At 44.0% G+C, this 15371-nt stretch overlaps 1 protein-coding gene across 3 annotated transcripts in view; it reads left to right on the forward strand.

Annotated features, from left to right (window-relative positions):
- Positions 1-121: 121 nt before the first annotated feature.
- ttc23 (tetratricopeptide repeat domain 23) overlaps positions 122-15371 on the forward strand; it is a 20330-nt gene continuing 5080 nt past the window's right edge. Inside the window, exons 1-9 of one of the 3 annotated variants that reach the window (XM_064929974.1) lie at positions 122-566; positions 1876-2002; positions 2278-2401; positions 2531-2687; positions 7245-7370; positions 13237-13408; positions 13724-13829; positions 14242-14369; positions 14817-14966. In XM_064929974.1, the coding sequence (XP_064786046.1) occupies positions 562-566; positions 1876-2002; positions 2278-2401; positions 2531-2687; positions 7245-7370; positions 13237-13408; positions 13724-13829; positions 14242-14369; positions 14817-14966 (1095 nt within the window). In that variant the 5' untranslated portion in view covers positions 122-561. Of the gene's footprint in view, positions 567-1080; positions 1682-1846; positions 2003-2277; positions 2402-2530; positions 2688-7244; positions 7371-13236; positions 13409-13723; positions 13830-14241; positions 14370-14816; positions 14967-15371 lie in introns of those variants that run through there. The other 2 variants (XM_064929975.1, XM_064929973.1) reach the window with 2 other exon arrangements.

The following is a 15371-nucleotide window of genomic DNA, read 5'->3' on the forward strand; positions in this document are numbered from 1 at the left end:
CGCCAAGCGGATGTTTCACATTTATACATCCGGTGAAATATCTATCTCATTGTTCTATCTGGGCGACTAGTTTACATGCACATTTTTTTTATTTGATAAATACTGCACCAAACATCTTAGCTAAATGTAAAATTGCACTACTCGGCAAAAACGTCAACATTGATTTATTTTAGATTAATTCTGACTATTTTGAGGAAGTGTTTCTGGCCATGTTGTTGCTAAGGTGTCTCAAGAGGGGAAAACAACAATAATTATTGCTTATTTCATCTCATTTTTCAAGCGAAGGTCTTTGGTGTGTTTAAGAGTCCAGGCGGTCCCTTCGCCTAGCTGAGTTATGCTAGGAGCAAACCGAATCTATTTTTATTTGATTTATTTCACCTTTATTTAACCAGGTAGGCTAGTTGAGAACAAGTTCTCATTTGCAACTGCGACCTGGCCAAGATAATGCGTAGCAATTCGACACATACAACAACACAGAGTTACACATGGAATAAAGAAAACATGCAGTCAATAATACAGTAGAACAAAAGAAAACAAAAAGTATATATACAGTGAGTGCAAATGAGGTAAGTTAAGGAAATAAATAGGCCATGGTGGCAAAGTAATTACAATATAGCAATTAAACACCGGAATACTAGATCGGCAGAAGATGAATGTGCAGATAGAGATACTGGGGTGCAAAGGAGAAAAATAAATACATGTCGGGACAGAATGTTGTGTCTAGATGGAGTAAAGCTCTATACAGTTATCACGTCGGGACAACATTTGTTGACAACCATAGCGTTTTAGCTTTATTTTGTATTTATTTAACTAGGCAAGTCAGTGAATAACAAATTCTTATTTACAATTACGGACTACCTCGGCAAAACCCTCCCCTAACCTGGACGACGCTGGGTCAATTGTGCACCGCCCTATGGGACTCCCGATCGGTTGTGATACAGTCGGGGATCGAGTCAGGGTATGTAGTGACTCTGAGTTTCAGTGCCTTAGACCGCTGCGTCACGCGAAAGCCCCAGTCCCGACAAACCATCACTATCACCACCGGTAACAAAATACACAAAATAAGGGTAGGCCAATAATTTAGTAAAAATTCAGCAATAGCCTAAAAACCTAGCGTACAATCATCAACACAGCATGTTCCCCATCATTTATTTTCAGCTACATCCTGCCACCTTATCAGCTGTTGTCAGACACACCCGGGTCTGAGAAGTAGGCCTTATTTCACATAATCATATTTTTATTAATTCGAGCTAAAAAACAAAGCCTGATTTAACATAAAACAATTTGTATGCACAAATATTTGCACGTGCATAAAGTTGGTTTGGTGCTGTAGAACATTGTCGGTCACGTGACATTTTATCAGGAAGTTACATTTAGCGCTTTTTGATTTCTAAGTTTTATATTAGTGGATGCTTGCTTGTATGAACACCCCGAGCGAACTGTTTGTGGTTATATGATGAATACAACAAACAAAATAAAATGTCGCGCATTGATTTATGATGAACCTTTCCTGATTATGACGCATACTGCCGTATCCACGACAACGGATGTAAAAAAGAAACAAACATGAAATTATTCTGCAAAAGGTTGTTTGTTTTTTTAACCTAAAAATGAATTATAATTATCCAATGACAAACACACGCTCCAAACCAGGACTTGGATTCGTTGACGGTGGAGAATCGTAAGTTATACATTGTGCTTGTGCATGCATGCATTGCTGTAAAACTGATGTTGGAAGAAAACAAATAATTTCGAAGAGATCAATTCTGCGCATTCGAGTCAATGTGGATTGTTCATGTCTGTTATTAGAAAAATGCTGATGATGATGATTGTGTTACCCATGTAGATCATTTGAAAGCACCTTTATCCTTATAGTGATAAAGGACTGGCAAGTGTCTCTCAGAGAGGAATGGATGACACGGGAGAGTCGATGATGATGACTCCCGAGGAAAAACTTACCCAGTATGATAGCAGGGCCCAAGCCTTTGCAGACACTCAACAGGTAGACCTATAGAGGTTTTAAGTTGCTTTCCATTCTGACACCTGCATGCAATGGGGTGAGGTGGAAAGTACTATAACCAGAGGTACTGCAAAGTTTGTGAAGGTTGTCTTAACCTTCTGTAGATGTCATAGTCACCCTGTCATGTTCAGGAATTGTATCATTCTCTTATCAAAGGTATAATGCATGTACAGTACCACTCAGCATAAAGGCTTTTTTCAATACAGGGTCATGTTGGTCATGTATGTCAACAATAATGAAATGTTTGTCCCGGACAGTTTGATGCTTGTATCCAGGACCTTGTCCGCTGTGTGGCTCTTACAAGACTGGTATATGGAGATGGGCAATTGAAACTAGCCCAAGCCCACATCAGACTGGCTAAAGCATACCTACAGTTTAAAGGTGAATTATGTTGTGATTAGCCTTTACAATGAGGTACCATTTATAAAGAGTTCATAACGGTTAAAATTGTATATATTTATACCTTACCAAATCTTGGAATTACCTATGTGTTGTTCCTGATTCCCACAGGTTGGGCAGTGCAGGCCCAGGAGCACTCAGCCAGAGCCAGTGACCTGCTCCCTTTCTACACCCCCAACTCCACCTGCCGGGAGGACAGGGTCCACATTCTCTCCTGTCTCCTCAACATATACCTAACACAGGGAGGCGCCACTCTGCTGCTGGCAAAATATCCTTTACCCACATTGTTTCTGTGATAAATTACATTTCATCGGTGAATACAACAAGTGTAGACTTTACCATTAAATGACTACTTACAAGCCCATTCTCAACAATACAGAGTTAAAAACTATGAAAAATATTTGCTAAATAATAGGAAGGAAATAGTAACACAATAAAACACAATAAAATAACAATAAGGAGGGTATATACAAGGAGTACCGGTACCTAATCAATGTGCAGGGGTACGGGATTGAGGTAATACAGTATGTACAGTTTAAGTCGGAAGTTTACATACAGTTAGGTTGGAGCCATTAAAACTAGTTTTTCAACCACTCCACAAATATCTTGTTAACAAACAATAGTTTTGGCAAGTCAGTTAGGACATTACTTTGTGCATGACACAAGTAATTTTTTCCAACAATTGTTTACAGACAGATTATTTCACTTATAATTCACTGTATCACAATTCCAGTGGGTCAGAAGTTTACATACACTAAGTTGACTGTGCCTCTAAACAGCTTGGAAATGTCCATAAAATGATGTCATGACTTTAGAAGCTTTAAGGCCTACCTTCAAACTCAGTGCCTCTTTGCTTGACATCATGGGAAAATCAAAAGAAATCAGCCAAGACCTCAGAAAATAAATTGTAGGCCTCCACATATCTGGTTCATCCTTGGGAGCAATTTCCAAAGGCCTGAAGGTACCACGTTCATCTGTACAAACAATAGAACGCAAGTATGAACACCATGGGACCACGAAGCCGTCATACCGCACAGGAAGGGGACACGTTCTGTCTCCTAGAGATGAACGTACTTTGGTCTGAAAAGTCCAAATCAGTCCCAGAACAACAGCAAAGGACCTTGTTAAGATGCTGGTGGAAACAGGTACAGACGTATCTATATTCACAGTGAAACAAGTCCTATATCGACAACCTGAAAGGCCACTAAGCAAGGAAGATGCCTCTGCTCCAAAACCACCATAAAAAAAGCCAGACTACGGTTTGCAACTGCACATGGGGACAAAGATGATACTTTTTGGAGAAATGTCCTCGTCTGATCAAACAGTTCTATTTTTGTTTAATGATCATAATGATCATCGTTATGTTTGGAAGAAAAAGGGGGAGGCTTGCAAGCCGAAGAACACCATCCCAACCGTGAAGCACAGGGGTGTCAGCATCATGTTGTGGGGGTGCTCTGCTGCAGGAGGGACTGGTGCACTTCACAAAATATATGGCATCATGAGGCAGGACAATTATGTGGATATATTGAAGCAACATCTCAAGACATCAGTCAGGAAGTTAAAGCTTGTTTGCAAAGGGGACTTCCAAATGGACAATCACCCCAAGCATACTTCCCAAAGTTGTGGCAACAACGTCAAGGTATTGGAGGGGCCATCACAAACGCCTGACCTCAATCCTATAGAACATTTGTGGGCTGAACTGAAAAAGCGTGTGCGAGCAAGGAGGACTACAAACCTAACTCAGTTACACCAGCTCTGTCAAGAGGAATGGGCCAAAATTCACCTAACTTATTGTGGAAAGCTTGTGGAAGGCTTCCCAAAACGTTTGACCCAAGTTAAACAATTTAAAGGCAATGCTACCAAATACTAATTGAGTGTATGGTATGTAAACTTCTGCCCCATTCTTAAAATAAAGTGGTGATCCTAACTGACCTAAGACAGGGAATTTTACTAGGATTAAATGTCAGGAATTGTGTAACTGAGTTTTAATGGTTTTGGCTAAGGTGTATGTAAACTTCCGACTTCAACTGTACATGTGGATGAGGGTAAAAGTGACTAGGCAATCAGGAAATATAATAAACAAAGTAGCAGCAGTGTGTGTGTGTGTGTGTGTGTGTGTGTGTGTGTGTGTGTGTGTGTGTGTGTGTGTGTGTGTGTGTGTGTGTGTGTGTGTGTGTGTGGGTAGAGCCAGTGCAAGAGAGTCAGTGCAGAAAAATGAAGATACAATAAAGGGGGTCAATGTAAATTGTCCGGGTAGACATTTGATTAATTGTTCAGCTATCTTATGGCTTGGGAGTAGAAGCTGTTCAGAAGCCTTTTGGTCCCAGACTTGGCACACTGGTACTGCTTGCCGTGCATTACCGTAGAGAGCAGCCCATGACTTGGGTGGCTGGAGTCTTTGACAATTCTTAGGACCTTCCAATGACACTGCCTGGTCCTGGATGGTAGGGAGTTCAGCCCCAGTGATGTACTGGGCCATACGCACTACCCTCTGTTGCGTCTTGTGGTTGGATGCCGAGCAGTTGCCATACCAAGCTGTAATGCAGTCAGTTAAGATGTTCTCAATGGTGCAGCTGTAGAACCTTTTGAACATCTGCCAAATCTTTTCAGCCTACTCAGGGGGAAGAGGTGTTGTCGTGCCCTCTTCACAACTGTGTCGGTGTGTTTGGACCATGATAGGTCTTTAATGATGTGGACACCAAAGAATTTGAAGCTCTCGACCCGCTCCACTACAGCCTTGTCGATGTGAATGGGGGCTTGTTTGGCCCTCCATTTCCAGTAGTCCATGATAAGCTAATTTGTCTTGCCCACATTGAGGAAGAGGTTGTTGTCCTGGCACCACACTGCCAGGTCTCTGACCTCCTCCCTGTAGGCTGTCTCATCGTTGTCGGTGTTCAACTACTGTTGTGTCGTCAGCAAACTTAATGTTGGTGTTGCAGTCGTGCGCTGCCACGTAGTTGTGGTTGGACAGGGGGGGACTGAGGGGCCCCTGTGTTGGGGGTGAGCGTGGCAGATGTGTTGCTACCTACCCTCACCACCTGGAGGTGGCCCGTCTGGAAGTCCAGGATCCAGTTGCAGAGGGAGGTGTTCAGTCCCAGGGTCCTTAGCTTAGTAATGAACATGGAGGGCACTATGGTGTTGAATGCTGAGCTGTAGTCAATGACCAGCATTCTCACTTAGTTGTTCCTTTTGTCCAGGTGGGAAAGGGCAGTGGTGGCGTGCGATAGAGATGGCGTCATCTGTGGATCTGTTGGGGCGGTATGCGAATTGAAGTGGGTCCAGAGTATCTGTGATGATGGTGTTGATGTGAGCCATGACCATTCTTTCAAAGCATTTCATGACTACAGATGTGAGTGCTATGGGGCGGTAGTCATTCTTGGGTGCAGGGTTTGGTGGTGTGGTTGAAATGTACAGTTGTGGCCAAAAGTTTTGAGAAGGACACATATTAATTTCCACAAAGTTTGCTGCTTCAGTGTCTTTAGATGTTTTTGTCAGATGTTACTATGGAATACTGAAGTATAATTACAAGCATTTCATAAGTGTCAAAGGCTTTTATTGACAATTACATGAAGTTGATGCGAAGATTCAATATTTGCATTGTTGACCCTTCTTTTTCAAGACCTCTGCAATCCGCCCTGGCATGCTGTCAATTAACTTCTGGGCCACATTCTGACTGATGGCAGCCCATTCTTGCATAATCAATGCTTGGAGTTTGTCAGAATTTGTGGGTTTTTGTTTGTCCACCCGCCTCTTGAGGATTGACCACAAATTCTCAATGGGATTAAGGTCTGGGGATTTTCCTGGCCATGGACCCAAAATATAAATGTTTTGTTCCCCAAGCCACTTAGTTATCACTTTTGCCTTATGGCAAGGTGCTCCATGATGCTGGAAAAGGCATTGTTCGTCACCAAACTGTTCCTGGATGGTTGGGAGAAGTTGCTCTCGGAGGATGTGTTGGAACCATTCTTTATTCATGGCTGTGTGAGTAAGCCCACTACCTTGGCTGAGAAGCAACCCCACACATGAATGGTCTCAGAATGCTTTACTGTTGGCATGACACAGGACTGATGGTAGTGCTCACCTTGTCTTCTCTGATGTTTTTCCTGGAGAGAAGGGGCTTCTTTGCTTCCTTTCTTGACACCAGGCCATCCTCCAAAAGTCTTCGCCTCACTGTGCGTGCAGATACACTCACACCTGCCTGCTGCCATTCTTGAGCAAGCTCTGTACTGGTGGTGCCCCGATCCCACAGCTGAATCAACTTTCGGAGACGGTCCTGGCGCTTGCTGGACTTTCTCGTGCGCCCTGAAGCCTTCTTCACAACAATTGAACCGCTCCCCTCTCTCTCTTCAGTTCATTTGCATGGCAAAGAGGGACAGTGCAATTATTTGCAATTCATTTGATCACTCTTCATAACCTTCTGGAGTATATGCAAATTGCCATCATACAAACTGAGGCAGCAGACTTTGAAAATTAATATTTGTGTCATTCTCAAAACTTTTGGCCACGACTGTAGGTATTACAGACTAGGTCAGGAAAGGTTAAAATTTTTATTAATTATTAAAGACACATGCCAGCTGGTCAGTTCATGCTCTGAGCACACATCCTGGTAATCTGTCTGGATAAAGCTCTGGCTCAAGGAAATAGGTCTGAGCGTTAGGAGAATCATTAGGAGAATGATTAGATATTTGTAATGGAAGCCCCAAAAACATTAGGAGAATGATTGTCTAAATGTAAATTCAAACAATAGCATGGTTAAATGTCCAAGGGTAAATTAATGTAGTACTGCTTTAATGTTGATTATGCAATACTCTTTAACCATCCCAACTCTCGAGGAAGCAGAGTATAATCATCGAAAAGCAGAGAGGATTGTGGTCGAACTTCATCAGCTAGGAGGCATGAGCAAAGAGGAGAAAATGGAGACTGAGTTTGAGATATCCACGTCTCTGTCCAGGTATTATAGAGAAAACTAAACTGATCTGCAGAAATATTTTGCGCCAAATCACTTTCAAAATAAACTTATTTGGAGCATTGTGTCTATCTGACCAATGTGGCCTTTACTACAATGTCCGCTGTGACAGCAGAGAGCACTTTGATATTCACTGGATTCCTCTTTAGGTATCATACACTATGCTACTCTATTTAATTCCACAGACACCTCCTTCAGTATCATGTTCAGGTTGAAGTCTGAATGCCTTTGCACTTCTCCAACAAAAACAAGTGAATGTTCATGTGAAGTGTCATTGTAGATTCAGATAAGACTGTTGTATCAAATACACCTATATGTTCAGATGTCAACATACAGCCTGTTACCTTGAAGGCACAATAACAGCCTGTTGTTAATACTGTTTATCTGAGTTTATCCACTGAGAAAGACATTAGGTTTTGGCCACAAGATGGAGACAATGTCTAACATGTTCACTGAGCAAATCCATCTATTGAGATACATTTTAATGGTTCATTTCACTCAAACAATGTGGTCTTTTCTGCTCTAGTTTAGACTAGTAGTGACATGGAAAGTCTCTGAATTATCTTAACCTGGTCCTCACAGTAGAAGTGCCTAAAGTACCCTCAAAGTTGTTGTTTTTCCGATGTAAACATCAAGCTGTTCTCCCAGGCCTGTTGTCAAGCCCAAGGGGTGTGAGCATGCGCAGCTGCAGACCGGTGACTGGGGTTATTGCACTTCCCACTTGTTCAGTGTCTGCTGGATCAGTGGAGCAGGGGCAGGGAGGATAACACATCCCCAGCGCTGCATTCATATTTCATGATTGCCTTCACTGCTCTGCCTGTAATAGCTAATTATTGTGTACTCAGGAGGCTTTTTGCACTAAACGGCATTGATCATTTTGTTCAGTTGTAGGGTAACACTGTATATTGATGCCTTCCCACCCTTCCACACTTAATACAACTTAACTTCACTGTTATGGATTTGTCAAAACATAACTTGAGTAATTCATGAATACACAATATTTGCTGTACAAGTCAATATTGATTACAAGACATGGCTGAGGCAAATGTGGTACCAATATACCCAGATACTCAGTGTGGAATATTAGTAGCATTAGAGTTGTTTCAACTTGAAGGGAGCTGAGGTAAAAAAGTATTTGGGAGTGAGGTCATCCTTTTAAGTTTTTATGACTGACTGTTTGTTTACGCAATTTGTGAAATTAGAAAAATGTGCGGACGCTCGCTGGTGTGTAAGCTTGCTTAAGCTCTTTTGTTGGAGGATGACTGAACTTGGCTGGTTTCTGTAAGCACCCTAGTCAACAGGACTCTAATGTTGTGACCAGTGTGAATGTCCCCACAAAAGCCTGGAACAATAAAACAAGCTTTCACACAGTTTCAGGTCTAGTTGGAGATTTTCCATTTAACTCATTGTAGAGGTACAGTATATGCAAGGTGCCAGTGTAATGAGCACAATATGAAATACTGATCGACAGTATTATAGTTTATTTTGCCACCTGTACTAAGTTATTGTTAAAAGGTTTTGAAAACAATTCTAATAAATGCAACAGTTGGACAATGAATGAAGATACTCATATAAATTAACATAAAGGGGTGGAACAGGGCTGCAACCACCAAAGACCTGCTCTGTCTACCCTCCCTGCGCTGTCTACCCTCCCTGCTCTGTCTACCCTCCCTGCTCTGTCTACCCTCCCTGCGCTGTCTACCCTCCCTGCGCTGTCTACCCTCCCTGCTCTGTCTACCCTCCCTGCTCTGTCTACCCTCCCTGCTCTGTCTACCCTCCCTGCTCTGTCTACCCTCCCTGCTCTGTCTACCCTCCCTGCTCTGTCTACCTTCCCTGCATTGTCCTGCGCTGTCTACCCTCCCTGCGCTGTCTACCCTCCCTGCTCTGTCTACCCTCCCTGCTCTGTCTACCCTCCCTGCTCTGTCTACCCTCCCTGCTCTGTCTACCCTCCCTGCGCTGTCTACCCTCCCTGCATTGTCCTGCGCTGTCTACCCTACCTGCTCTGTCTACCCTACCGGCATTCTCCACCCTACCTGCATTTTCTTGCTCTGTCTACCCTACCGGCATTCTCCACCCTACCTGCATTCTCCTACTCTGTCTACCCTCCCTGCATTGTCCTGCGCTGTCTACCCTCCCTGCATTTTCCTGCGCTGTCTACCCTCCCTGCTCTGTCTACCCTCCCTGCATTCTCCTACTCTGTCTACCCTCCCTGCATTGTCCTGCGCTGTCTACCCTCCCTGCTCTGTCTACCCTCCCTGCATTGTCCTGCGCTGTCTACCCTCCCTGCTCTGTCTACCCTCCCTGCTCTGTCTACCCTCCCTGCTCTGTCTATCCTACCTGCATTGTCCTGCGCTGTCTACCCTCCCTGCTCTGTCTACCCTCCCTGCTCTGTCTACCCTCCCTGCTCTGTCTACCCTCCCTGCTCTGTCTACCCTCCCTGCTCTGTCTATCCTACCTGCATTGTCCTGCGCTGTCTACCCTCCCTGCTCTGTCTACCCTCCCTGCTCTGTCTACCCTCCCTGCTCTGTCTACCCTCCCTGCTCTGTCTATCCTACCTGCATTGTCCTGCGCGGTCTACCCTACCTGCATTCTCCTTCTCTGTCTACCCTACCTGCATTCTCCTTCTCTGTCTACCCTACCTGCATTCTCCTTCTCTGTCTACCCTACCTGCATTCTCCTGCTCTGTCTACCCTACCTGCATTGTCCTGCGCTGTCTACCCTACCTGCATTCTCCTTCTCTGTCTACCCTACCTGCATTCTCCTTCTCTGTCTACCCTACCTGCATTCTCCTTCTCTGTCTACCCTACCTGCATTGTCCTGCGCTGTCTACCCTACCTGCATTCTCCTGCTCTGTCTACCCTACCTGCATTCTCCTTCTCTGTCTACCCTACCTGCATTCTCCTGCGCTGTCTGGACTGCCTCATTATTTACTGTTATTGTCACGCTCTCTTGCAAAATTCAACAAGTGTGTTAATAGCAGGATACCTTCAGATTACAAATCAACATGTTTGGCTCTAGATTACACCTATCTAAACATACTTTACATTGTTTACGAGATCAGACATCATATCACTTTAATCAGTGTTCATTTTCAAAAGTTGCTTTCGTATCAGCAGATCTAATTTGTATTAAATTATAACTTTTTTAAATTCCACAAATTAACAACCATCAAGTGTCGACAGGGTGTGTTAAATCAAAACTAGCGTTCTAATAGATTCAATGGTAGAACAGGGTGTGTTAAATCCCTGACGAAGCTAGTGTTCTAATAGATTCAATGGTAAAACAGGGTGTGTTAAATCCCTGACGAAGCTAGTGTTCTAATAGATTCAACAGTACGACTGGGTGTGTTAAATCCCTGACGAAGCTAGCGTTCTAATAGATTCAACAGTACGACTGGGTGTGTTAAATCCCTGATGAAGCTAGCGTTCTAATAGATTCAATGGTAAAACAGGGTGTGTTAAATCCCTGACGAAGCTAGCGTTCTAATAGATTCAACAGTACGATTCGGTGTGTTAAATCCCTGATGAAGCTAGCGTTCTAATAGATTCAACAGTACGACTGGGTGTGTTAAATCCCTGATGAAGCTAGCGTTCTAATAGATTCAATGGTAAAACAATGTACTTTATTCCATTGAGCTCATTTCAGCCATTACCAGGGTGTGTTTGACAGGTCATTACGAACATTTCCTTGGTTAATGTTAACGGAAAAAACGTCTGGCACAAGTAGGAGTATGAAAGAGTCACAGGAGTCAAATGAAAGCAATCAATCCAGCGATATTTAAGTGACAAGTAGATTTTACATAGATGGTTGAAAAGACAAGTGCTGAGGTGTGCTTTGCATGCGAGTTGCTGTTGACATTAGAGGTTCTCAGTTGAGCGGGCTGTTGTGGCTCTCATCCCCCACTGACTTGCATTCCTATGGCAACATGTCATATTCTGGTCTCAAATCTAGGTGTTGTCACAGTGGATTTACTTGATGCTGCCTGAGACACAGGAAAGGAAATGATAATGAAGGATTGTGTTTTGTTCCAATAGGGCACCCACAGCCCAACAAAACAACACAGTTTAACATTCATTTTGCTGTATATTTCCACCTCCAATAGTTCCTTTCCTGGCTTTTTGAACACTATAATTTTCCCTGTATAAGGAGCAAACCTTCGAGGGCCCCTACGTGCGTCAGTATTGGTCTGGTAAGCATTACTAAACAGAGGGCCGTGTGGGCTGCTTGGCAGTTCATGTGAAAATCACTAATTACATTATTGCTCTGCTCTGTGGACAGTGAATTAGATGTCAGCTGCAGATGACATACTGCCTCCTGTGCCAGGAACAGGAAGCTTGGGTGGGTGGCATCAGCTGGTGAATGAGGGGATGCAGTGGCATTGTCCACAGGTCTGTCTGTGGACAAGAAGGCAGTACGCTGGCCTGGGCAATGGGCACACAGAGTTTCTGCTAATGCAGCCAGCCATCCCAGCTGCCCTAAAAGGCTGTGCTGTTCTCTGGAATTTCTGATGACTGAGGGGGGAAGCCGTCCCATTCCCATGCAGGCCAGCTCCCATCAAGGCTTGCTTTGATAATCAGGGATTGATGGGAAATCTCAGAGATATTAATTTAGTGCTACCCTCCACAACCAACATTTCACTGCACTAACTATACACACTGATGTTTTGAGTTGTAGTCATTTATACTATACTATTATTTATGGGGTAAATAATAGAAAATGACTGTCAGCAAAAAATCACCTGCTTTACCGTTACTGTCCATGTAGAGGGATTCATTAATGATGAGTTGTTTTCCTTAGTAGTCCTGTACTGTGGTATTGATGCAAACAGTATTCCCTCTGAGGAAGGCCACCTACGAACAGCAGAGCTGAATTGAATTTAGACTCCATTAGTGTCTGAATCAAATCAAAGTTTATTTGTCACGTGCGCCAACATGCTTACTTACAGGGCCTAACCAACAGTGCAATTCTTAAGTAGAAAATAGGTATTAGGTATTAGAATCCTGTGGGGTGTTGAGGCTATTAGCAGGCTAAATGGATTGATGTCTGACTAGTGTCCTTGCTGAGGATGATGCAAGTCTCTGCTAGCATCCCATCACCCACCCCCCTATGTGGTGACTGAGGGTGTTAGACCACAGACTGAAGGCCTATTGTACAGAGATCCAGAGCTGGTGTTGTCCTCGGAGTGGCACATTATTAACTGCCTACGTGCTGCCTCATATCAACAGCAAATATACATGTTTTTACAACAGTGTCTTACAACAGGGGTGATTTGACCATTTTAGTGCAGTTTTTGTTTTCGTCTCATCAGATATCTGTTCACAACCTATGTAAGGAACTGTCTGCATTCTTTACTGATGCAGAGGATCTCCACTGTGTTGTGACTACCAGGACAAACCTAATTTAGACATCCTGGTGTGGAGCTCTTGTGTGGTTGCTCAGCGAGGTGCTGGACTTGTTAGGCAGTGTCAGTAAGTCTTTATTTATAATGTGGCTCTGAGAGCAACGCACTCCTCAGTCTTCCCAGAGGAGAGACCATTAGACCATCTGAAAGGACACAGCCAGAGACGGAGTAAACAGTTCTTTGTGTAGGAATCTCCTATTATAGTCTGCACTCACTGCATCTGACATCAGAGGCAGCAGTCCGCTAGACCCAGCCAGGCCTAGTTCGACGTTCCTCCTCAGGCCCCACTCTTGGCACAGTTCTGACCAACACTCTGGGCCAAGATTTCAACACTGCAACATGCCTACAGAAAGATCCCGACCACTAATGCTTTTCTTTACTCTCTCTCTCTCTCTCTCTCTCTCTCTCTTCTCTCTCTCTCTCTCTCTGCCCTATCCATCTCTCCTGCAGGGTGTACCAGCGGCAAGGCAGGTCAGAGGAGGCCCTGGGGCAGTGTGAGAGTAGTTTGCAGCTGCTGGAGGGCTGGGAAAGGCCAGGTCAGGCCTGCTCCGTCTATAAGGACATGGCTGCCATCGAACAGGCCCAGGGCCGCCTCGACAGAGCTTTAGAGCACCTCTCTAAGGTAAGGGACATATGAGACCTGAATACAGGCACAAAACAGCAACACATAACAGTGAAGGTAATACAACTTAAGTGTGGAAGGGTGGGAAGGCATCAATATACTTTAGCAAAAACAGTGTTACTATATTAACATTACACACGACTATATGAATGACTTAACATTACACACATACTGACTATATTACTCAGACTATATGACTATCTTAAGATGAGCTGAGGGCTGTTAGAATGCCTCTGAGACCTGTTGTTTGGTAATGTTCTCCTCAGTCCTTAGTGTGATATGTGATCTGTCATATTTCATTTGGGTTTCTGCTAGGCTCATGCCATAGCTCTGAGTCAGAGCCCTGGGGGTCTGGATGGGGCTCACATCGCTCACAGCCTGGCCTTGGCCTACTCTACTGTATCAGAGCCCCACCACAATGGTGAGTCTATTCATACAACACAGGACTGCTGCAGTGCACTATGGGGGAACTCTGCTATATAGGGGGTTGTTGTTGGGGACATGAATCCTTTTCTGCCTCTCTTATGTCAAGCTCTTTGAGTTCATATAAATTTGAAGGCAGGCTGATTATAGTTTTGCAGAAATAGCATGTTGTGTGAGTTCACCCCCATATCAATGTTCACCCCCATCTGACCTGTATGTGTGGAACTTCACGGTATAGTTACATTACATGAACAACAATATATGAGCAACCACTACCAGGAATGATGAGCTGTGGAGGAATGGACAAACTACGTAAAAAGCGATGCAGGCAGCACCAATAAGCAAACAAATAACATACTGTAATATGTTGAAGATCATAAGTGATTACGTGATCTTCCATCTGTGACTAGACTCAGCAGCACACTACTATGAGGAGAGTCTGAGTACATACAGGAGCTCCCTAGGCCCACAGGCTACTGTCACTCTCAACCTTCAGGATGACTACTGTCGCTTCCTCCTCCTCACTGGGCAGCAAGAGGTCAGTCCTGCATACACACACATACTCACACACACTCCAATAGACCACCAACACCAGTGGTCTAATCGCACTAATAGCATCCCTTCCAGGTGTTTACAGCATCACAGACATCTCTGTTCTGTCGCTCTGAGAGGTTTGACATTCTCAAGGGGACTTCCCTCTCTCACATGGCATTGTGGGAATCCACCTTGCAGTCAGTCATGTCATGTTTACAGGGATAGTTTAATCTGCTACTAAGGATCAGGCTAGCTGAGGGTAACAGAGGGTGACAGGTGTTTTTGAGACAGGAGAGTCTGTGAAATGAATAGCCACCATAGTGAGCTTCAATTGCCTGAAGCTCTGTAAGACTGGCCATACGGAATCAGTGGAGGGGAAGAGCCAAATAAAATGCACTGAGCAGTCACTAAGTAGGCATTAACCAATGTTGTGGTGCATGTACTATGTCAGAGGTGTGTAGAGATCCAGAGGGAGTCCCTGGCCTTGAAGAGAGAGACGTTTGGTGACCTGAGTCCTGAGGTGGCTGACACTCTGCAGCTGATTGGAGGGGTGCAGATGACCCAGGGCCAGGTGAAGCATGCCCATAGGACCATGAGCAAGGTAAACACTGGCATTATACCCACCATTCCCTTTTGTTGCCCAACACTGATTTTAAAGACTCAATGCAGTCAAAAACGTGATTTCCCTGTGTTTTGTATATTTTTCCACGTCATGAGGTTGGAATAATACTGTGACATTTTGAAAATTATGAATATGCTTTTTTAGTGTAAGAGTTGTTTGAAATTTCTGCCTGTTTTGGTGGGGTGGAGTTTTGGCCTGTCTGGTGACATCACCTATAAGACCAATAAGAAAGATAGTTCCAAACCTCTGCCAATAACTCAGACCCCACCCAGACAGTCCAATTGTTAATTGTTAAACAGAAATTATTTGATATTGAGATAAAAACGGCTGCTTTGAACATTTTAAGGCAGCTTGAGGATCACTGGGCAATATTATGTTAAATCC

The sequence above is a fragment of the Oncorhynchus masou genome, chromosome 22, assembly GCF_036934945.1.
Source record: "Oncorhynchus masou masou isolate Uvic2021 chromosome 22, UVic_Omas_1.1, whole genome shotgun sequence".
In the NCBI taxonomy this organism is placed as follows: domain Eukaryota; kingdom Metazoa; phylum Chordata; class Actinopteri; order Salmoniformes; family Salmonidae; genus Oncorhynchus; species Oncorhynchus masou.